Source organism: Panthera uncia, chromosome X, assembly GCF_023721935.1.
Source record: "Panthera uncia isolate 11264 chromosome X, Puncia_PCG_1.0, whole genome shotgun sequence".
NCBI lineage: Eukaryota > Metazoa > Chordata > Mammalia > Carnivora > Felidae > Panthera > Panthera uncia.
This window is the reverse complement of record NC_064817.1, coordinates 121,872,177-121,896,227: the sequence shown is the minus strand read 5'-3', so window position 1 is coordinate 121,896,227 and position 24,051 is coordinate 121,872,177. Positions and strand designations below refer to the sequence as shown.

Sequence of the window (24,051 nt, the reverse complement as noted above, 5' to 3'; positions counted from 1 at the left end):
AAAATGCAGGTGGATGAATTCTAAAAAGTTCCACACATCCATTGGTAGCTACAATTTACAAATTCAATACATCATTCCCAAGATTAGTAAAAAGGCAAATGTTTTAAAAGAAGGCCTTAAAAACATACATTTTGCAAACAATCAGCTGCAAGTTTAGGAATTCTAAGTTTTCTGCATTCTCAGAACTCAAAAAGTCTCCAAGAATTCTTTAGATCAGTCCCTTTTCTGGATACATTTATATGAGGTCATCGTTCATATATTCAACAAACACTGAACACCTACTAAGTGCTCAGTTCCATCGGTAACGGTGAAGACACAAGCCTTACCCTCCAGAAGTGGATATTCTAGATGAGGCTGCAGACATGGTAACGGGTCATTATAACAAAATGTGCTAAGATTCTAAGCATGTGTACGTGTCCGTAAACTTTTATTTTGAAGAATAATTCGAAGAGGTGGGGTCACTGACACAGCACATTATGTTGGAGGATGGCAATAATTTACTTCACACATGTCGCTGCTATTGTTCTCCACTCTGAATGCCTGGAACACCAGCTCTTTAAAACTATGGCTCAAATGTGAGGTATTTCATACCAACTAGGTAGAGAAGTAGAATTTCACACAGGAACTATGGCTACCCCTAAAGTTTTGACAAGAGGTAAATAATACTTAACGTTTCAAAGCTTAAAACCGTTCCTATGAGATAAAAATCCAAGAGCTTCTTCCGTCTCCCACCTAAAGTCACTTATTTCACCATGAAAAAACCCTGTGGAAATAGCCATGAGTTGCTTTATGGTGGAATACATCCCTGGATAGTATCTTAACACCCTAAAGTGATTCACTAAGTTTGACCATTCGACGATGTATCTATTGGTTGGTTTCCCTAAAGACATTCCCTCCAAACACAATACCTTCAGCTCAGCACAAGTTCATTCCATATTCAGATTTTTCAATTATAGTGCTTATACTGCCATTTTGGTCAGGATAATTACAGCAAGCATATAAATAGCTCTCTTTCTGTAATCTAAAAGCAACTAAAAAAAAAGAAAGTAGACACCAAGATACCAAGTCTTTCATGCTTAAAGGCAAATATATTCAGTTCCTTTCCATGCAACACATAAGGTATCTATATGCTTATTATTTCTTTCCAAAGCAAGTCTGGGACAACCTCTGAGGATCCACTCATCCTCCAAGCTGGGCCATCTTATACCATGCTCTGTTAAGTATCTTATATCGGAGGAGGGAAAGGAACATTTTTGCTGACCTACAGATTAGTCAAGTGGGGAGTGTGCTGGGAGAAGAGCTAACGTCTATGGTCTCTTCCGTTGCCATCGAGCTCACAGTAGGGCCATATCAACTTGTACCGACAGATGCCTATAGAAGCCATTCAGATATGCCGCAGCAGGGAGGAAGGCACAGAAGAAGAGAAGCAGGAGATACTTGATGTCTATGACGGAGTGTAGAGGCTGCTGGCTGGAAAACACAGGAATAATGGAAGTGAAGTTGACCTCTTTAGGATGCCATGCCAAGTAGAAAGCCTCCGAAAAATCCACCAGTCACTAGAACGTTCTTCTTCACAAATGACACTACCTAGAAACAGAACAGAGCACAAATGGGTTGTTTTGCTAAGGACCTTATTATTAGGAATCACGTGTCTTTTACCCTATGCAATCCCCACACCATGGGCTCTCTGATCAAGGCGGTAGCAGGGGTGTGAAGTGATGAAATTCAAGAGATGGTTTCAAGATGGGACTTCGAATGGATGACTAGCCATATGAGGGATTAGAAGGAGACGCCAAAGGCAACTCCTTGGATTCGGTCTTCAGTAATGTCTGTTACAGAGCTAAGAAATCTGCCTGAGAATTCATCCAGGAACAGGGAAGGACAGAGTTCACAGGGGAAGTTATGGGAAAAGAATAAAGCTGTATTCAATAAACTGGTGACAGTTTACGATTTAATTTTATATATATATGTGTGTGTGTGTGTATGCATATATATATACATATACATATATACATATATACACATATACATATATACACACACATATATATATATACACACATATACACAATTTTTTTTTGAGAGAGAGCAGGGGAGGGGTAGACAGAGAGGAAGAGAGAGGATCCCAAGCAGGCTCCACACTGTCAGCACAGAGCCCAACATGGGGCTCGAACCCACAAACTGTGAGATCATGACCTGAGCCAAAATCAAGAGTCGCATGCTTAACTGACTAAGACACTCAGGTGCCCCTACAGTTTCCAAATTCACTTCTTCCATTCTCTCTGACACCTACTTTTCAATAGAGGCTGCTCATTCTGAAGTCTCTTCTCCAAATCTCTCTACCCACTCATCCTGTCCATCCATCAGTCCATCTGTCCATCTACCCACCCACTCCCCTCTGAGGCCTCTTCTCAATTAGATGCCACGGATTTGCATTCTCACACCTCGACGCATCAGAAGATGATTAAAATAAGGATATCTTAAGTTCACAAAGCCTCTACCTGCTGTCTACTCATCTGCAGCTCAGAACATGCACTCAGCACCCTTTGGCTCCGATGACCAATTTCCATTTGAGAGACCTTTGGTAAGTCATTCAGACTGCCTCTTTTCCCCAAGTACAGCTATCACCTTAGAAAGCATTCACTGATGGGGCGCCTTGGTGGCTCAGTTGGTTAAGCATCTGACTTTGGCTCAGATCATGATCTCATGGTTCGTGAGTTCGAGCCCCTCGTCAAGCTTTCTGCTGACAGCTCGGAGCCTGGAGCCTGCTTCAGATTCTGTGTCTCCTTCTCTCTCTGCCCCTACCCGACTTGTGCTCTGTCTCTCTCTCTCTCTCTCAAATATAAATAAACATTAAAAAGAAATTAAAACTGAAAAGCACTCATTGCGACAACACATCCAATATCCCAGCCTAATCATTTCATGAACTCAAGCAAAGTGGTGAGTTCATCTCCCAACCATTTAAGCCACTCACACCCCAGCTTTCTCCTCTGGGGCTCTCTAGCACTCTTCCTCCCGCTATGTCTACGTCTCCCTATGTCAGTTCCACTTGTCCCCTGGACTTGAGGCCTTGTCTTTTGCCATCTACCATCAGGGGGAGTGAAAAAAATCATACAAATTCCTGAAGTAATTGTTTTCATTCATTATCTTTTTCTTACTTCCTACTCATTCCTCAACTCGCTACCATTTGGCCTTCAACTCCACCCACCACCCCACCAAAACTGCTGTTGCCAAAGTCACCGATGATTTTACTGCTAAACACTGAATTTCTCATCCTCATTCCCTGGCTTCCCAGGTAAGAGCATGGGCTCTGAGGGGGGAACCAGCCACTAACCCCGGGGCCTGTGACAGTTCCAGACCATGAACAGGAATACAAAAATTTGTGGAATCAATTACAAACCTTTTGGTTAGTTTATAACAAATTCCCTCTGTGAGTCAACAGTTAGTTCTAATCAAACATTAGGCTAATACCTTTGACTATATACACTTCCCACGTCTTTGAAGAAGTTTTCAACAATCATGTATTACTTTTGTAAACACCTGAACAATAAACTTTTGGGAAAATGAAAACAGTGTCAGTTTCATAACCCTGAGCTTGAGGCAGGGGGATAGGAGTGGGAGGGACCACCTGCACTCCTGGGCCCTCACAGATGCTCCTTTCCATTCTGGACAAAGGACCAGTTTCGGCCTGCCACCCACCACCACAGAGAGACTGCCATTATGCGGCTGGCGAGGGGACTTGTCCGTTCAGTACTTTCTAGTCTGCTAACTCATTTACCATTCATCTATCTGCTTTCCAACTTCTAAAAATTTGCTGACGTTTCTTGTCTTCTGGCATTCTTTTCCTGTTATCTCAGTCCTTCTAAAACCCTTCAGGGTTTAACCTGTTTTATTTTGTTACCATCATTTGGCAGTATTTCAAGGCCAAGGCCTGTTGCAATTTACCTCTAAATCCTCCCTCTGCACTCATTCCAACCCCTTTCTCTGTGAATCCGGAAGAGAATGGCTCCAGGCCATGCAAGGTAGAAGGCACCTTCTTGACTCCTTGATCCTATTTATTTCTTGCTCCCCACTTCAGTGCACTTATTTCCTTACACCCTTAACATACTTCTAGAGGTAATAAAGAAGAAGCGAAATACAGTCTTTTGAAAAGGAAGGACTTCTCCTGTCCAAGCGCCAGCCAGTATAACCAGACCTGGTTCTATGTGGTAGAGCAGGCTTGGCACAATACAGCCTGTAGCCCAAAACCAGCCGGCTGCCTGTTTGAAATACAGTTTCCTCGTGACACAGCCACACCCACTTGTCTGCATATCATCTGTGGGTATTTTCATGCAACGTGATGGAGCTCAGTAGTTGTGACAGAGGCCACAGGGCCTACAAGGCTGGAAATATTTATCGTCTGGCCCTTTATGAAAAAAGTTTGCCCACCTCTGGGCTGGATACTCCTGCTACTCTCTGTACGTGTAAAACATAGACATTTCAGAGAAGGGTGTGCATGGAGACAAAGTATGACTTAAAGCCATCTATATCCCGTTTGCCGCACTGCCCCAATTCCTACAAGAACTAATTCAAGGCATGACCCAGCCACGTATGTACACATATCACTTTGTGTTCTCAGTCACTGATAAAGGCCACCAACACATTACCTGGCTGTGAAACAAGGCCTCTGAGGTGAAGGTACTCCATCTAAGGCTGACACTTTTCACACTGCAGGCAAACAAAACAGTCTCACCTCCTCTGCTTTGCTTTTGACCTCGCTGGGTATCTGGCTGCTCTTACGGATCTTCAGTTGTTCCTTGGCTTTCTTCATGTCCTTCTCTACTCGCTGCCAGTCAATCTTGATGTACCCAGTATGGTTTGCAAGCTAGAGTTTCAATAATGACAGCAAGAAATAAGAAAGACAGGCTTGTTATTTCTGTTCATTAGGGTTAATCACTGAAGCACATTATCAAAAACCTATCTGATTTTCCATTTCTGGAGACATCTGCCATCCCGTTCATTGCATGACAATGACATTCACTCCACATCTCAGTGTCCACCCTATGTGCAAGACCCCATGCCTGATGCCAGATCAATAGACTGGCTTTCGGTGACCGCTGGCAACTGTTGTACTTTATTTGTACTCTTACCCCTCACTAAGAACTTTTAAGTTAGTTTAAAATGGTAAGATGAAAATCAGAATTGAAACCCAAACTCAAGATTTCAGGTGAAGACACCTTACTGACCTTCGAGCCAACATAAGCACGAGTTTTCTGACAATGTAGTCATCGCTGTTGCTCAGAAAGAAATCCTCCAGGACATGGCTGCACAGAGATTTCTTACGAGCAACTTCATATACTGGGCACTGAGAAAAATACAACCAAATATACATATAGAATAAGCCTACTTCACTTTATAAAGACGGCAGACACAAACACTAAAACTCAAAAAAAAACAATTTCAATGAGAATGTGTGAATAGGATAAAAATGATTCAAGTAGGAGCATCTGGGAGGCTCAGTTGAGGGTCCTACTCTTGATTTCAGCTCAGGTCATGATCTCACACTTCATGAGATCGAGCCCCACACAGGGCTCCTCACTGACAGTGCAGAGCCTGCTTGGGATTCTCTCTCTCTGCCCCTCTCCCACTTGTGCTCTCTCTGAAAATAAATAAAGTTAAAAAAAATGATTCAAGTATGTTGTTTTCTGATGGATTAATGTTGTCCCAGGAATGAAGAGACTGATTATACCCCACCAATGAATCTTCCACTGATACCGCTTCTCTCCACCGAAGTTTGGATTTCTCAAAGTATCTCAAATTGAAACTCTCCTCTCTGTAGTCTCCTACAGAGCATTGTGGCTCTTCCTCTAGTCTCTGTTTTATTTCACAGCACCACCAACCAGTCACCCACCCAAACCAGGGCTGGAAAAAGTATTTGCAGTCCATATAATATACAAAACATTAGTATTCATAAAAACTGAAATTCTTCTCCAGATCAGAAAGGAGGCAAATTGTTGCTATTTGTGGACATCTCTGTCTACATAATCTCAAAGAATCCAACACAAAAAATAAACTGGAGTGCTGGGTGGCTCAGTCAGTTAAGTGTCCAACTTTGGCTCAGGTCATGATCTCCTGGTCTGTGGGTTCAAGCCCCACATCGGGCTCCGTGCTGACAGCTCAGAGCCTGGAGCCCGCTTCAGACTCTGTGTCTCCCTCTCTCTCTGCCCCTCCCCTACTGGCACTCTGTCTGTCTGTCTGTCTCTCTCACAAAAATAAATAAACATTAAAAGAAATTCAGGGGCACCTGGGTGGCTCAGTCAGTTAAGCATCTAACTCCAGCTCGTCATGATCTCACAGTTCGTGGGTTCGGGCCCTGCGTCAGGCCCCACACCGGCAGTGTGGGGCCTGCCTGTGATCCTCTCTCTCCTCTGTCTGCCCCCACCTCTCAAAATAAATAAATAAACTTAAAAAAAAGAGCTTGCTCCCTATGATGAGAACTGGTTCTACACACGAGCTGCTTCCACAGCATGACAGCTGTACCTCCAGGCTGACGCTGGCATCAGCTCCATGACCAAGATCTACAGGGGACATCAGAGAAGTGGGGTCATGCCCAGCCACTTCAACAGAGGCTCAAAGAGTGTGGCCTGCAGGGTCCTCCAAGCCCTAGAGGGGCATAAAATGGTGGAAAGGGACCAAGATGGGGGCTGCAAACTGACACCTCAGGGACAGAGAGATGTGGATAGAATGCAAGACAGGTGGCAGCTGCCAACAAGAAGCATTAAAATATATGCTGTGTTAATAAACTGCCTCATTTGGGGAAAAAGGGGAGTTTAAGCAAGGCTGCAGAATACAAGAGCAACACACAAAATCAATCGTATTCTTTTTGCTAGCAAGTGAAACAGCTGGAAATGGGAATAAAATTCATGATTTATAATAGCTGTAAAAGAAATACTAGATAGAAATTGAAACAAAAATCAAATAGGATCTGCATGCTGAAAACCACAAAATGCTGAAGAATTTAAAGATGAACAAATAAATGGTGAGACAGGCCATGCACATGGAATTGAAAACTTGATGAAGAAATGATGTCCGATTCTTTCCAAGTTGAGCTACAGAGTTATTGCGATCCCAACCCCAGCAGGGTTTTACAGATACACAAACAAGCTGCTTCTAAAATGTACATGGAAGGCACCTGGGTGGCTCAGTCGGTTGAGTGTATGACTCTTGATCTCGGCTCAGGTCATGATCTCAGGGTAGTGGGATCAAGTCCCGTGTCAGGTTCTACACTCAGCATGGATGTGGATTCTCTATCTCTCTCTCCCTCTACCCCCTCCCCTGCTCACATGCTGTCTAAAATTAAAAAAAATAAAAATAAAAGGTCTACGGAAAGGCAAAGGAATTAGAACAGCTAAAATGATTCTGAAAAAGAAGAGAATTGGAGGAATCTCACTACCTGATTTTAGGATTTACAACCCTTTAATATCCCTTTAATGGGACAAAATAAAAAGTACAGAAATGGACAACACAATTTAAAAATGGGCAAAAGACGTGAATAGACACTTTGTCAAAAAGGAGATGTGGACAGCAAATAAGCACAGGAAAAGATGTCCCACGTTATTAGTTGTGCCATTCTAAGTCCAACTGGAAAGCTTGGGGGCTGAGGGTGAGCGGCCAAGGAAAGCCACAAGTGCAACTAAAGCCCTAAGGTGTCTAGGAAGGAAATCAAGGCAGAGGTGTATGGGATGTATGGATGAAAAATTTTAAATTCTATGCAAAGACATTAAAGACCTAAATAAATGGAAAGTACATATTCACACGTGACTCATTATCATAAAAGATCTTAATTTTTCCCAAATTTATCTATATCGTTCTCATGCAATTCCAGTAAAAATTTCAACAGAATTTTTGAAAATAATTGACAAGCCTGTTCTAAAATTTAGATGGACAAGCAAAAATTATGAAAGCAGCCACGATGCTCCTGAATGATATGGGGAGGAGCCTGTATTACCAACTATCAAGTAGAAAGTTGACCGGACAACTCGAATCAGATCCACACGTCTGGATTAACATATGACAGATGCCACACTACAAATACTGAGGGAAGACTCACTACATGCCGCTAGCACAATGACGAGTACGAAGGAAAGGAACCTGGATCCCTGTGTGAAACGTCAGGCCTAGCGCCACCCACATCCCTCCGGTGACCGGTAGCGTGAGTGCACAGCATGGACTCTCCAGGTCTCACCTCCCTCAGCAAGGAAGCGTTTCTAGTAGCAATTGCTTCTGTCAGTCACTGCCCCTCCAAAAAACAGAGGGTACGCTCAGATTGAGACATTCTGTCACGTATATCAATACTGAACCGTTCTGTTGTACGCCTGAAACTCACATTGTATGTCAATTATACTTCAAGTGAAGAAAGCTTTAGGTGAAAGAAAAAAGATATTTGAAAGCAACATTAAGGTATTTACAGAGTCTGGGGCAGGGTTGGGGGAGCACAGGGAGAGAGCTGTCACTGCACTTCTGCCCCACGGGGCAGGAGGAAGGAGAGAGGGGGAGATATGAGGGGGCCCACGACTTGCAGCAAGCCTGACCTCCTTGAGAGAGGAAGCGAGGCCCGGCCCTGCCGCAGCCACCTCCCCCGTGTAACTACGTGGGACCTCCGGCCACAAGCACACACCCTCCCCTCCCCGAACTTCTGACCCATGGAAACTGTGAGAGAGAAATACTACACCCAACTGAGCCGGGCCCCGGCCTCTACCCTGGCCCGCCAGGCACCAGCCCCCTCCTCCTGCACGGTCCTTCTTCCCCTGACCCATCTGGGAGACTCACTGCACCTGCGGTTCGAAGGCAGCACTGACCTTGCTGAAGTGAGGGCTGTCAACCATGGAAGGAGGCAAAGGGCTAGGAATTTGGAGACTGTGGCAAAATCCAACAAGTTCTGTCTCCTACAGAGCAGTGCTTCTCCACGAGTGTACAAGTACTCAGATGGGCAACTGCATCTACCTCCTATGGAATCGAGGGGCGGTGGCGGGGGAACGAGGTCTCAAGCACCAGTGGTCTTTAAACGTCCTCAGGTGATTCCAATGTGGAGTCAGGTGTGCAAAGCGATGCCAAATGCTGCCTCAGAGAATCAATACCCAGTAGTTCTGAAATCAACTCCGGGCCAAACACACAAGACTGAATATCATTTAGCCCTCGTCTCCTTGGCTGCTCTGGGATCAATGTGCCCTGGGCAAAATAATAGTATCACAAGGTACTTGCATCACACTTCGTATTTTTGAAATCATGTTTCATATTTCAACTGGTCTTGAAAACCCTATGAGGGAACTATGATAAGGAATATTCCCCGTGTTATAAATTATGAAATAAAATGTGACTAGTAGTTGATGAAAGTGGACTCAAATGCTCACTAGAATTTCAGATAGTACGCTGAAAACAAGGACAAAGGCTGTTCTAGTGTAATACAGCCAGGACTCAAGTACGGCTCCTCACATCACATTCCCCACGGGCAAGGAGGACTTCCAAACACCCCGGAACACGTCACATACAGACCTGAAGGAGAAAAAATCCACCTCCCACAGCTGTTGCAGCCAACTTTCCAACCTTCTGGAATATGAAACCCGTGCACCTACAAAAACCAAACCAACATCAGACAAGTCGACAAGCTGTCAAATACACAGAAACATGTACTTCTAACAATGTTCAGATCGTAATTACCTTGGGATGATCCAGCTCCTTCCCACTCTTATACAACATAAGAAAGGAAAAAAGGCTCTGCACTCAGAAAGACCCTGATTCAAATTTTACCTCTACCACTTACTAATTTTGAGCAAATCCCTTAAAGCTTTTAGGTTGCAGGGTGCCTGAGTGGCTCAGTCGGTTGGGCAACTGACTTCAGCTCAGGTCATGATCTCACAGTTCATGGGTTTCAGCCCCGAGTCGGGCTCTGTGCTGACAGCTCGGAACCTGGAGCCTTCTTCGGATTCTGTGTCTCCCTCGCTCTCTGCCCCTCCCCCGCTCGTGATCTGTCTCTCTCTCTCTCAAAAATAAACTTAAAAAAAATTTAAAAAACTTTTAGGGGTGCCTGGGTGGCTCAGTCGGTTGAGTGTCCGACTTCGGCTCAGGTCATGATCTTGCAGTTCGTGAGTTCCAATTGTGTTTCTATATATAAGCAACGAACAATCCAAAATTGATATTTTAAAATACCATTTACAATAGCATCAGAAAGAAGATGTGCAAGACCTACAAAGCATTGCTGGGAGAAATTAAAAGAAACCCAAACCAATCTATAAACCATGTTTATGGATCAATGCAATGCCAGTCAAAATCATATCAGGCTTTTTGTAGAAATTGGCAGCAAGCTTATTCTAAACTTCATATGAAAATGCTGCACTGGGTGTTATATGGAAACCAATTTGACAATAAATTTCATATATTAAAAAAAAAAAAAGAAAATGCTGTGTACCCAGAACAGTCAAATCAACTTAGAAAAACAACGTAAGATTTATGCTACCTGATTTCATGACTTATTATAAAGTTATCGTGATCAAAACAGTGTGATGCTAGCACAAAGATAGACAAATCAACTTAACAAAGAGTTTAGAAACAGGGGTGCCTGGCTGGGTCAGTGGGAAGAGCATGTGACTCTTGATCTCAGGGTCATGAGTTCAAACCCCACAGTGGGGGTAGAGATTATGTAAAAATAAAATCTAAAAAATAAAGTTCAGAAACAGACATATAGTTAATTGATTTTTGACACGAGTGCAAAAGCAATTCAGTGTAGAGAAGTATAGTCTATTCATCAAACCATGTGGACGCAATTACATATCATATGCAAATAAATAACTTAGATTCCTACCTTGCAACATAAACAAAAAGCAAATCAAAATGGATCAATGGATCATGGTCCTAACCGAAAAATCTAAACCTATATATCATCTAGAAGAGAACATGGAAGAAAATCATGGTGATCCTGGGTCAGGAAAATATTCTCACACATGACACCAAAAGCTACAGGCATAAAAGAAAGAGCCAATAACTTACATTTCAAGGTTCAGAACTTCTGTTCTTTACTGTTAAGATAATAAACCGCTATAGAGTAGAAGAATTTATTTGCAAACCACATATCTGATATAAAACTTGTACCTGGAGTGAAGAACTCTCATAACTCTATTATGAGAAAATCAACACCCCAATAAAAATATGGAGAAAAGAAAACAGATACCTCATCAAAGATATATGGATGGCAAAAATAAACCCATGAACAGATGCTGACATCATTAATCGTTAGGGAAATGCAAATTAAAGCCACAATGAGACACCACTTTCCACCCACTAGGATGGCTGTGATCAAAACGACATACTGCCAAAGTGTTAGGGCTGGTAGAGGTATAAGATAGTACAGGCACTTTAGAAAAGCATATGGCAAGTTCTTAAGAAATTAAAGCATTCCACCTATAATCCCCAGCCATATTATTCACAGGTATTGACCCAAAAGAAATGAAAGCATACATTCACAGAGACTTGTACACAAATGTTCATAGCAGTTTTACCCCCAAAGTGGAAACAAACCTGTATCTATCAAAGGTAAATGGATAGACAAAATGGTTCATCCACACAGCGGATTACTACTCAGCAATAAAAAGGAATGAACTGATTTAAAAAAAAAAAAAAACAGCACAGATGAACCTCCAGGTTAACATGCTAAGCACAAGAAAGCAGCCAAACAAGAACACATACTGTATAATTCCATTTATCTATAATTCTAGAAGATGCAAAGTAATCTGTAGTGATAAAAAGCAGATCAGTGGTTGGTAGAGGCATAAAAGGGATTATGAAGAGGTATGAAGAAACTTTTAGACTGATAGATGTGCTCATTACCTTGATTGTGGTGATGATTTATAGGTGTGTATATGTCAAAATTTATCAAATTGTATACTCTAAACAACCGTATCTTATGATATGCCAATTTATTAAACTGTTAAAAAAACAATAAAGAACAGCCAAGAAAGTCCTAAAAACCAAGATGGCAGTTGCGGTTCCACACACACACACACACACACACACACACACACACGCAGGTCTGACACATGGCAGAGCACTGGGGGAAGGACAGCATATCCAATAAAGTGAGTTGGGACAAGTGGGTATTGTACGTGGAAAAAAAGAAAGAAATGTCGACCAACACTAAACACCAAAAACGATTCCGGGTGGATTTATAAATGTAAATGTGAAAGGTAAAACAATAAAGTTCTAGTGTGTGGGGTAGGCAAAAAAAATTACTTCAACAGAACATAAAAATTACTAACTGTTAAGGTAAAGATCGATAAAATTGACATTGAAAATACTACACGTTCATCAAAAGACACCAAAAGGCAAATGAAAAGACAATCACAGAATGCAGAATGTGCAAAAATACCTGCAAAATGTACAACCAATAAAGAACTCGTATTCAGAATAAAGAATGCTTACAACTCTCAATAAGAAAAAGAATGACAACTTAAGAGAAAAATTACAAAAGATTAAAAATGAGACTTCATCAAAGACGAGGTCCAGAAGGGTCATGGAACACATGTAAAAGTTGTTCAATTCCACCAGTACTCAGGGAAATGCAACGAAACCCATGTGAGATGCCACGATCAGACCACCAAAACTTTCAGTCTGGCAGTACCAAGTGCTTACAAGAATGTACAGCATCAGGAACATCAACCCTTGCTGTGGAGAGGCAAACAGAATCACTTTTGGAAAGTGGTTTTTCAAATCAAGTATCAGTTTGACATTACCCAGCAAAGCTGAAGACACTTAAACCTCACGACCCAGCAATTCAACTCCTGGGTCTAGACCCTACAAAAAAGTGCCTATGTATGGACCAGGAAATTTATATGGAGTGTTCATATCAGCAGTGTTTAAATTGGCCAAAAATTGAACCAACCCAAGTGTCAGTCATCACCTGGATAAGAACACTGTGGTATACTCATCTGATGGAATTCTAAACACCAATGAAAACAAAGGAACTACAACTGCACGCATGGTCGTGTATACAAAAGAAGTTGAGAAAAAAGGGAAGACTCAAAAGAATACACGAGTGCGTCTATTTCAAGTTCCAAAGCAGATCAACGACAGTATAATATTTCCTGACTGAACTGCTGTTAAAAGTAAAAAGAAAAGCAAGGAGCTCAGGACAGTGTTCATCTCTAGAGTTTTTGGGGTGCCAGCCACATGTTTTCAACCTGAGTGTCTGTTAAACAGGTGCTCACTCCATACGTATTCATTAATATCATATGCACTGTTCTATAGATTATGTTGTACAATAGGAGTTTTAAATGTAGAATGGAGAGATGAAATTGATGCATTATGTCTTTCTGACTAAATCTATTAAACCTGTTGAGTTTACTACAAATAAATCCATAGGCTGTGTCACATTAAGAACGTTATCATCTGACACAGCTAAGAAACAAGCAACTAGCTCCCTAGTATACCACTTTCTGGCTCTGAGACCCTGGACCTTCTAAGCCTTAGTTCCTATAAAATGAGAATGATTACAGTACCAATTTCAGAGATGTTGTGAGAAGGAAATGAGCTACCTATATACATACTTTACATATTTGTGTATTTTTGCATTCTCCACTTCTCAGTGTGGAGAAAAGGGAACCCTTGTGTACTCTTGCTGGGACTGTAAATTGGTACAGCCATTGTGGAAAACAATATGGACGTGCCTCAAAAAACTAAAAATAGAACTGCCATATGATCCAGCAATTCCACTTCTGGGAATACATCTAAAGGAAATTAAAACATGAACTCAAAAAGATATTTGCACCCCCATGTTCACTGCATCACTGTTCACAATAGCCAAGACGTGGAAACAACCTACGTGTTGATCAATGGGTGAAAAAACATGAGATATGATCTATCTATAGAGAGATATTTTCACACACACACACACACACACACACACAATGGACTATTATTCAGCCATAAGGGGAGGGGAATCCTATCAATTGTGACAACATGGATTCACCTTGAGGACATGATGCTGAGTGAGGTAAGTCAGACAAATAAAGACAAATACTGCAAGATCTCACTTATATGTGAGATCTTATATGTGCAATCCCTTATTTAAAAAACTTTTTCAAATTTAATGTTTATTTTTAAGAGTGAGAGACAGAGCTCAAGCAGGGGAGGGGCAGAGAGAGAGGGAGACACAGAATCCGAAGCAGGCTCTAGGCTCCAAGCTGTCAGCACAGAACCCAATGCGGGGCTCAAAGTCATGAACCTGCGCCGAAGTCGGATGCTTAACCAACTGAGCCACCCAGGCACCCCATGTGCAATCTCTTATGTGTACAGTCTAAAATAAACACAAAACTCATAGAAAAAGACATCAGATTTGTGGTTACAGGGGGCTGGGGGAGGGGGAACTAGATGAAGGTGGTCAAAAGGTACAAACTTGGAGTTATAAATACGTATTAGGGACGTAACGTACAATGTAATGTCTGCAGCTAACACTGTTGTATGAGAAAATGGTTATGAGAGTAGATCCTGAGAGTTCTCATCACAAGGAGAAAGTATTTTCTTCTCTTTTTACTGTATGTATACGAGATGATGAATGTTCATTGAACCTACTGTGGTAACCGTTTCACAATATATGTAAATGAAACCATCATGCTATATACCTTAAACTTACCCAGTGATGCATATTTATTTCTCGATAAAACTGGAAAAAAATGAGGATAGATAATACCAGTACCAATTTCAAGAGTTGTGAAAAGGAAATGAAATATATAAATACTCAAAATACTGCCTGGAATGTGATAAATACTCACGTGTATAACCACAACCATTAAGTAGCACTTTAACAAGATGTTTAGATGAATGCTACACATTAAGTGATCAATTTCACAAAAGTCCATGTGTTTTCACTGGTTAAGGAGGTGGTTCCCACGAGTGCAATACTAAATCATGCCAAAAAAGATACTGGACATCTTTCATATCACTTACCATCCAGTGACACCTCCAATTACCAGCTGGGTCGCCACGCTGTATTTTTCAGCTGAGGGCCCAGATTCCTGCCCAAACAGCTTGCGCCACCATGGCTGCTTTTTAGTAAATTCTGCAAGGTCCAGTGACTCAAAATTTCTCTCAAAGTTTCCTACAAGAATTAAGATACGGAATAAGAAAATACTTACTTTTACAATAAATCACAATTCTTAACTCGATTGAGATTTTTAAGAAACAGGTATTGTAATAAGAACCTCTAAATATTATTATATTTTAAATAGTAAATTAACTCTGAAATCGTGGATAGCAATTTTTAAAAATCAGAATAAAATCAACAAATAATAGCTGCCTTAGAGAAAAAAATAACTAGACAATTTAGAATTAGTGCTCTAATTTTTCCTCTCGATTTTTTTTTCCTCTCGAATTTAAAAACAAGCAAAGGACCTACAAAAGCCTGCTAGTAATAATTAGTATCTTAAATGAATTTTTCACTTAAATTTTTCATTTGCCTCTCCTTTTAATGTTTGTTTATTTTTGAGACAGAGAAAGAGTGCAATTGGGGGAGGGGCAGACAGAGAAGGAGACACAGAATCCAAAGAAAGCTCCAGGCTCTGAGCTGTCAGCACAGAGCCTAATGCAGCGCTGGAACTCATGAGCCGTGAGATCATAACCTGAGCAGAAGTCAGACACTTAACTGACTGAGCCGCCCAGGCGCCCTTGCCTCTCCTTTTTGAAGAGTCACTCAGTACTATTCAGTAGCCCACAAATTCACAAATTCTTACTACTATACGAATCTCCATTGATAATAAGGATAAACGGTAATGTTTTATTGAACTCTTACTAGACAATGCTTACCAGGAAATGTGCTAAGCAACAAATACATATTTCTAATTAAATTCACAGAACATAGTCGGTACAAAAAAAAGGTACTATTTATTAACTCCACTTTCTAATCAAGAAATGGAAGCTCAGGGGCGCCTGGGGGGCTCAGTCAGTTAAGCATCCGACTCTTGGTTTCGGCTCAGGTCATGATCTCACCGTTTCTGAGCTAGAGCCCCGCATCGGGCTCTGTGCTGACAGTGCGGAGACTGCTTGGGATTCTCTCTCTCCCTCTCTCTGCCCCTCCCCTGCTTGTGCACTCTCTGAAAATACATAAATAAACATTAAAAAAAAAGAAATGGAGGCTCAGAGGTTAAGTGATTCGCCCAAGAAAGGAAAAAGAGTTAACAAAATGTCTAATCCCTTTCTCTGTGAGAAGATAATGCAGGGATAAATTTAATGAAATACGCACAAGACCTCTGCACTATAAAGAACAAAGCACTGCAGGGAAACAGTGAAAATGACTGAAATTAATGGAGATATGTACTATGATTTGCAAGGCAATATTATTAAAATGTTCATTCTCTCCATATTGATGTATAGACTCAACACCATCCCAGTCAAAAGGTAGGTTTTTATCTAGAAATTGACAGGCTGGTTCCAAAATGTATTTGGAGGTGCAAAAGACTTCCTTGAGTAGTGTTCCAGCTACTATGGCAAATTATGCCAAACCTTCATGGAGCTAAAGAATCATTTATTATGCTCTTAAACTCTGTGGATCAGGATTCTGATAGGATATAGCATTACAGTTTACCCCTGTTACACAATGTGTGAGGATTCCGCTGGAAGGCTTACAGGCAGAAGGTCTGGAATCATCTCCCACACTGACATATACAGGCTACTTCTCTATGTAGGTTAATTTGGGCTTCCTTACAGCATGGTGCCTAGGCTCAAGGGTGGATGGCCCAAGGCAAGTAGTGAGAGACCAATGGAGTGAAGGAGCTTGAGGGCCAAGCAGAAGCTATGAAAACCATTTAAGACCTAGCCCCAGAAGCCTAGCCTCAGAAGCCATGCAGCATTACTTCTACCACATTCTGTAGAAGTGGTCACAAACCCTTATGCAGATTCAAGAGGGAATACATAGATCCCATCACTGAGTGGGAGGAGTATCAAAGTCACACCGAGAAAAGAGCAGCTGGAATGGGAGATATCGTTGCAGTTGTTTAGGAAAATCTAATGTGCCGCAAGTGGTCAAAACAATTTTGGGGGGAGAAAAAAAAAGAACAAAGTTAAAGGAATTTCAAGACTTCTCATAAAGCTACAGAATACTATAGCTGCCTAATGTCAAGACTTACACAGCTACCATATTTGACGGTGTACCACCAACCGAAGGATACACAAATATTATCAATGGAAGAGAATACAGAGTCCACAAGTAGATCTACACACACGGTCATCTGATTTTCAGTAACGTGGCACCAAGGTAATTTAATGGAGAAAGAGTCTTCTTAACAAATTGTGTTAGAACTACTAGTTATCTGTACTGAAAAAAAATGCAATCCCTACCTTACATCAGACACGAAATATACTTCAAGATGGATCACAGACCCCAATTTAACAGAACCAAAATATGGACACGTGAGGAACTGGGTCTTCTAATGGCTTCACAAGTAGTTACATGAAAATTATTTTTCTTTTTTTTAATGTTTATTTTTGAGAGAGAGAGAGAGATGGAGCATGAGCAGGGGAGGGGCAGAGAAAGAGGGAGACACAGAATCAGAAGCAGGCTCCAGGCTCCCAGCTGTCAGCACAGACTCTGATGCAGGGCTGGAACCCATGAACAATGAGATCATGACCTGAGCTGAAGTCGGACACCGGTCGGACGCTCAACCGACTGAGCCACCAGGCGCCATGAAAAATTATTTTTCTAATGTAACCTTAAGCACCAGCACAACACAGCAGTAAGACATTACTGCTGTGTTGATGAAGAAATTCTCTCCCTGGGTTAAAGAATATCAGTGAAAACAAGAATAGGTTTTGAGTTTTTTTTTTTTTTTTTTTTTTTTAATTTTTTTTTCAATGTTTTTTATTTATTTTTGGGACAGAGAGAGACAGAGCATGAACGGGGGAGGGGCAGAGAGAGAGGGAGACACAGAATCGGAAACAGGCTCCAGGCTCCGAGCCATCAGTCCAGAGCCTGACGCGGGGCTCGAACTCACGGACCGCGAGATCGTGACCTGGCTGAAGTCGGACGCTTAACCGACTGCGCCACCCAGGCGCCCCTGAGTTTTGTTTTAATGTAACTTTACCAAAGCCCATCAGCTCTACAGGGGGCTCCAGTCAAAAGGGGTCCCTGAACCTGTATTTTTTAAGTGAATGAGAGCAGTCTACTCCGCAGGAAAATAATTAAATTGTGCATTCGAACCCCTTAGTCACTTAGATTTGGTGGGATGCTGGTCAATGTTTACCAACCGGCTGGGAGTGATCTGCTGCGTACATCCATTTCCACTATGTAGTCACCCCCGGTGGGTGTGACATCACGACCCTAAGGGCTGGAAAGAGACGCACAGCAGCACACCATGCTGTTGTTTCCACCACATAGACACAATACATGTGAATAACCTCGAGAGCACACACGACAGCGAAACACAGCAAATAATTAAGAAGTGATGAATTCTGAATATCCTCACTGCCTTTGTTTTTAACATAATTTACGTAATTGGGGGGTTTACATAATTGGGTTTTCGATGATAGCTCTGTTTAGCAATAGGATATTGAGAGCCAGTAATGAACTAAATATAACCTGAAGCAGGATAATTAGTCGGGGAAGAAGCATGACTTAAAAGTCATGCTCCCGTGTGTATTTTATTACAGGGAATCTTCCTGACTACGCGGACTAAATAAGAAACGATTTCAAAGTACAATCCGATGTGTACTACTCTTTGGAAGACATTAAAAGCGCAAGAGGAGGCTCCCTGCGCACAGAAAGAAGCTTCCCAGGTGTTGGGGACGAACGTGCAAAGAGACAAAGAAGCCGCCTCCGTCTGAAAGCGCCAGAGTGCTTCCGAGAACAAGGACAGAATGTCTCCCGGCTTAGGCTGTTCGGGGCGGCGCCGGAAGGCTGAGCGAGCCCAACCGGAGACAACGCCTCGGGGCGGTTCGGTCCCAGCCCGGCGCCTGACCTTGGCCGGACCCTGGGAGCGGCCGGGCCAGCGACGAGCCCCGGGCGCCCTCCCCGGCCGCGAGCGGCCCGGACTCCCGGGGGAGCTCTGCCGAGACCCGCCGGCGCGCGGCCCTCCCCCTTCCGGGACCCAGAGAGGCGGCTCCGCGCGGCGTCGGCGGTGCGCGCGCCCGCCTTTACCTTGACTGGAAGCGGCCATTTCGACGAGCTCGTCTCGCGATGACAGCCGCAGGGGTTTGGCGCGATAGGACACGGAGTGGCGCGCCGCCGTCGCCGCCGCGAGCGGGCTTCCGGCACGTGGGCCAGATGTTTCCATTTCCACGGCGGCAGCGGAAGAGGCTGAGCGGCGCGCCCGGAGGTGGCGCCCCGCCCGCGCGCCAGGCTGCGTCACAAGGCTCCGCGGCCCCGCCCGGCAGGAGCGCCGAGCCGCGCGTGCGCGGAAAGCCTTCCCGGACAGACGTGCCCACCTAGCAGATTCCCGGGAAGCGCCCGCGACCCGGCCCTTCCTTAGTAAGGACTGTTTTACCCATTACATTATTAAAAATAACACTGGCTCGTGGTGTTAGTTCATGGAAATGTCGAGCAGATATTTATCGGCGCTTGCTCTCTGCCCGACTCCGTTCCAGCGCAGAAAGACATTAAAAAAAAACCGTTGCGATTTTACTGAGTGAGAAGCGCTTGGAAAGAAGAGCTTCCCTGCCTGCAGGGCCCGTGGAGCCCTTGGAGCTTGTGCCAGGGCGAGTCTCCTCGCCCCGTAGCTACTCCTGTCGCTCTCACTCCGTCCTAGTTAGTGGCCGCTTCCACGTACCGAAGACCGGTGTTAATTCTGAACTCCTCTCTCAGCGCCACAAATCCACTTCAGCGGCAGCCCCCATCAATAGCCCTTCACAGTGAATCCGGCCATTTCTCACACTCCACTGCTACCGTCTTAGCCCAAGTCACAATCATTTCTTGCCCGCAGTTGACAGGTCGACCTGCTCCTACTCTTTATCCCCCTGAAGTCTGTCCTCTCCACCGCGGACGGAAAGATCAGTCTAAAAGGTAATTCTGATCACAGCCTTCCTCCATTCAGAACCCTAGCCCGGCTCCCTATTGCTCTCAGTGCAGAAGCCAAACTCCCTTTGCCGAAATGTAATCTCGGTGACACTTTCCATGACCGTGCCCATTTAAAATTTGCAACCTGGTACACCCCTCTTTTCCCTTCCCCTGCTTACTTTCCTTTTGTGCACGGCTCTTAGTTCACCTTCTAACGTACGGTGTGAGGTACTCATGTATCATACGTATTGCTTCTATCAGTTGTTTATATTTCTCAAAGCTGTGTACCCAGTGCATGGAAGTGTAGCATAGGAGTTTGGAGCATGACTTCTGGAACTGGATTACATGGGTTGGAATGCTACCACTTGCAACCTCTGTGACCTTGGCCAATTTGCCTAACCTCTCTGTGCTTCAGTTTCATCACCTGTAAAATGAAGACAAGAATAGCAGACCGCATTAAAGTAAAGTAACTTAGATCAGTTCCTGGCATATAGTACATGCCAGCTATTATGTCTGCATCCTGGTGCCTAGTAGAAGGTCTCAGCAAATGTTTACCAAAGGGGCTTCTTCCTACTTCTTTCCAAGTTGGACAGTACCCTACCAGTTGCTCCCAGGTACATTCGTACCTGTGCGGAACTGGGCTCTCAGTGATAACATTTCTTGTAGCGACGCTGGTGAAGTTTCTTCCTGTTATCTCCTATACTTTGAGGCCCACCCCCGTCCCCCCAGATAAACATTAACCTGAGTAGGGCCTCTGCTTAAGCTCAGCACCGCTACCTTTTCATGTAAGGAGATATATCCCATACCTCAATGCAAACCAACTTAAGCATCAGGTAACTACAATGCAGGATTAAAAAAAATACATGAATGCTGGGTGGTTATGAGTGCTATCTACAGAACTGAAGCCAGGAGCGTTATCAGTAGTGCCGGTGGGGGTAGACAACTTACAACATAAATGTGGTGGGCCATGTTTAAGCTCATTGAGAAGGCGAGATGTGAGCCAAGACTTGAAGGAGATATGGAAGTGGAAATGTGTAGAGGTCTGGGGGAAAGGTGTTTTAGGTAGAGAAAATAGCAAGTGCTAAGGTCTAGGTGCAAGAGAGTGCTTCATATTTTAAGGAAGAGCAAGAAGGCTAGTAGCCATAGTGACATGAGGCCACAAGAGGTCTGGAGGAAAGGGCCATGCAGATCATGGGAGATACTCTAGACCATGGTAAAGATGTGGGATTTTACTCTGAGTGAAGTCAGAAGCCAGTGGAGGGTTCTGAGCAAAGGAGTGACATGATCTGGTTTATAGTTTTATTTTTTTGTGTTTTTTTGATGTTTATTTCTTTATTTTTGAGAGAGAGAGAGAGTGAGAGAAAGAGAATCCCAAGCAGGCTCCACATTGTCAGCACAGAGCCCCACGTGGGGTTTGAACTCATGAACCCTGAGATCATGACCTGAGCCGAAATCAAGGGTCAGAAGCTTAACTGACTGAGCCACCCAGGCACCCCTGCTTTATAGTTTTAAAAAGTCACTTGGTGGTGGCTATTCGAGGGGTAAGGGCAGAAACAGGGAGACTATTAGAATACTGGTTACTCTTGTTTGTGCAAGTGGAGTCCAGAATCTCCAACAACATCCAGACCTCTTGCTGCTGCTGCTGCTGCTGCTGCTGCTGCTGCTGCTGCTAAGGAAGAAGGCTGGACTAGGCTAGGAATATGAATACACATTAAAGCTCCTCTTCACCTTGACCTCTCCGTCCCTCTCTTCCTTTCCTTAAAGGTTCTGCTAAAGCAGCATTCTTGTGTCCCTACCACTCTCAGAAGTGAATGGGTTAAGATTTAGCTCAGCCTCCCTTTTCCTATTCGGTTCTTCCTGTGGCTGCTTCCCACTGCCACAAAGGAAGCAATCTTATCTGTTACTGCTTACTGCTAATGCTGCTGTAATATCCAGCAGGTAAAGTTCCCTCAAATTCACAGCAAAAATTTTGGAACTTTTCTCTAAATCATAGAAAATTTACCTTTTTTCTCCCGGGAGCTGAAGATATTTTAGAGGAAAAGTATTCTTTCGCTTCTTCAGTGAACATTTTCTAGCAATACGAGCCATGCAAATAGAACTCTCCACCTGCTTCTTTCTGTGCCTTTTGCCATTCAGCTTCAGTGCCACAAGAAAATACTACCTGGGCGCAGTGGAACTGTCCTGGGACTATATGCAAAGTGAACTGCTCAGTGAGCTGCACGTGGACACAAGGTAATGGCATGTTCTACAGGGTCCAGTCAGGACTGTGAGAATGTGATTGGTTGGAAGAAGGTGCAGACATCAGGTTAGGGTAGCTGTGATGCTGGTTATATGTGATATCACAAATGCTAATTGCCAATCGTTGTCACAGATCTGAACTATTTGTTGACATGTTGCTCTGTTTTGTCCATTGCTTCTCTTTGTCACATGCCGCCACTCTGGAAACCAGACCGCAGAGTAGAGGGAGAACAAGGAGGCAAGGAGCCTGAGAGAGAACAAAACTTCCCGCAGCCTACCCCCAAGTTTCCATCCAGAGAAGCAGAGCCATGAGATCCCATCAATATTACCCACAACTTTAGTCTGTACTTCTGTGTGGGTGTGGTGTGGTTTTGATATCTTTGCCCGGTTTTGGTTTAAGGATTAGCCATGAGTTCAGAAGCTTTTCATCTTTTTGGGTTGCAGTGCATTTGGGGAGACTAGTATTAAATAATTTTTTCGATGTTATCTGTGATCATTGATTTATTCAGATTTCTCTGCGTCTTCTTCAGTCGAATTTGGTTGTATATATTTTCCTAGAAAGGAATCTGTCATCCCTAGATTTGATAATGTATTGGTATCAAGTCACATAATAGTCTTGTGATGTTGTTCAACTGTTCTGTGTCTGTAGTTCTATTTCCTTTCTCATTCTTATATTGTGTATTTCCTCTTTCCTTCTCTTAAAAATAATATTTCCAGAAAGTTTCTCAATTGTATTGATCTTGTCAGGAACAATCTTTTGGTTCTATCAATTTCTACTTTTACTTTCACGAATTCATTCCTTCTTCCTAATTTCCTTTGGTTCATTTCGCTGATTTATTGCTTATTGAGTTGAGTGCTGAAATCATTTATTTTACATTTTGTTTTGTTTTCTTTAAAGGTGATCATACAGATTTAACCCCAATACATCTATAATGGCAATGTAAATATTAACTGTGATGTCATACGTACTTTATAGTCTTTTTTGTCCTTACTGTCTGGCTCCCGACCCTCCTTCTACATTAGCCCCCTTCTTGCCTGTCCCCAACCAGATAACCCTAGGATGATAATATAGACTCGTGCACACACATATACACATATATATGCAAATAAAGGTTTTGTTGGTCATTGTTTGTTTTACAAAAATGGGATATTACACACACTTCACTCTCCCATTAACACCTAGTATGATTCTGTCTAAGTCAATTGGCATAGCTTCAGTTCATTCTTTTTAATGACCACATAAGGTTCCATATTATTTCCATTTTTTGGTCATTATCTCCTATATCATTACATACGGTGGTTTTATTCCTCTGGGACTCATTCTCAAGAGGAATATATTACTGGAATGAAGGGAATATTTTCTATTTGTTTTTAACTTCCAGAAAGGCCAGAACTCTTCAAACATTTCTACTATCAATGTATGCAAGTGACCATCTCCCAGCTTTCACATCATTAAGTGTTATTTTTTTTAATTTTTTGTCAATCGGGGTATAATGATACTGTGTCATTACTTTAATTGCATTCCTTTTATTTCTTAGGTTGAACATCTTTTCAAGTGCCTGTTGGCTCTTGCATTTATATTTTGAGATTTGACTATTCTATGTTTTGCCCATTTTTCTTTGGGCTCTTTTATTTTTTTTTTAATTACAAAAGCTCTTTTATTATCACAAGTATTAACCCTTTATTATATTGCATTAATATACTAGGGCACAGAGCAATTTCCCCCAAGACCTATTGTCTACTGAGTTTGTTTATAACTTTTAATAAAATTTTTAAAAATTTATGCTCAAGTGTATCTACCTTTT

General features: G+C 42.7%; 2 protein-coding genes across 2 annotated transcripts in view; one reads left to right on the top strand and one right to left on the bottom strand.

Annotated features, from left to right (window-relative positions):
• Nucleotides 1-1,068: 1,068 nt before the first annotated feature.
• FUNDC2 (FUN14 domain containing 2) lies at nt 1,069-19,323 on the bottom strand. Its single transcript, XM_049644532.1, has 5 exons — nt 19,154-19,323; nt 14,974-15,124; nt 9,532-9,607; nt 4,733-4,864; nt 1,069-1,587 (listed from the first exon to the last, which is right to left on the bottom strand). The coding sequence occupies exons 1-5, from the start codon at nt 19,287-19,289 to the stop codon at nt 1,510-1,512; spliced, it is 573 nt and encodes a 190-aa protein (XP_049500489.1). The 5' UTR covers nt 19,290-19,323; the 3' UTR covers nt 1,069-1,509.
• Nucleotides 19,324-21,900: 2,577 nt separating this feature from the next.
• The window catches only part of F8 (coagulation factor VIII), a 117,538-nt gene continuing 115,387 nt past the window's right edge, over nt 21,901-24,051 (top strand). Inside the window, exon 1 of the mRNA XM_049644531.1 lies at nt 21,901-22,240. Within this exon, the coding sequence (XP_049500488.1) occupies nt 22,095-22,240 (146 nt within the window). The 5' untranslated portion in view covers nt 21,901-22,094. The remainder of the gene's footprint in view (nt 22,241-24,051) is intronic.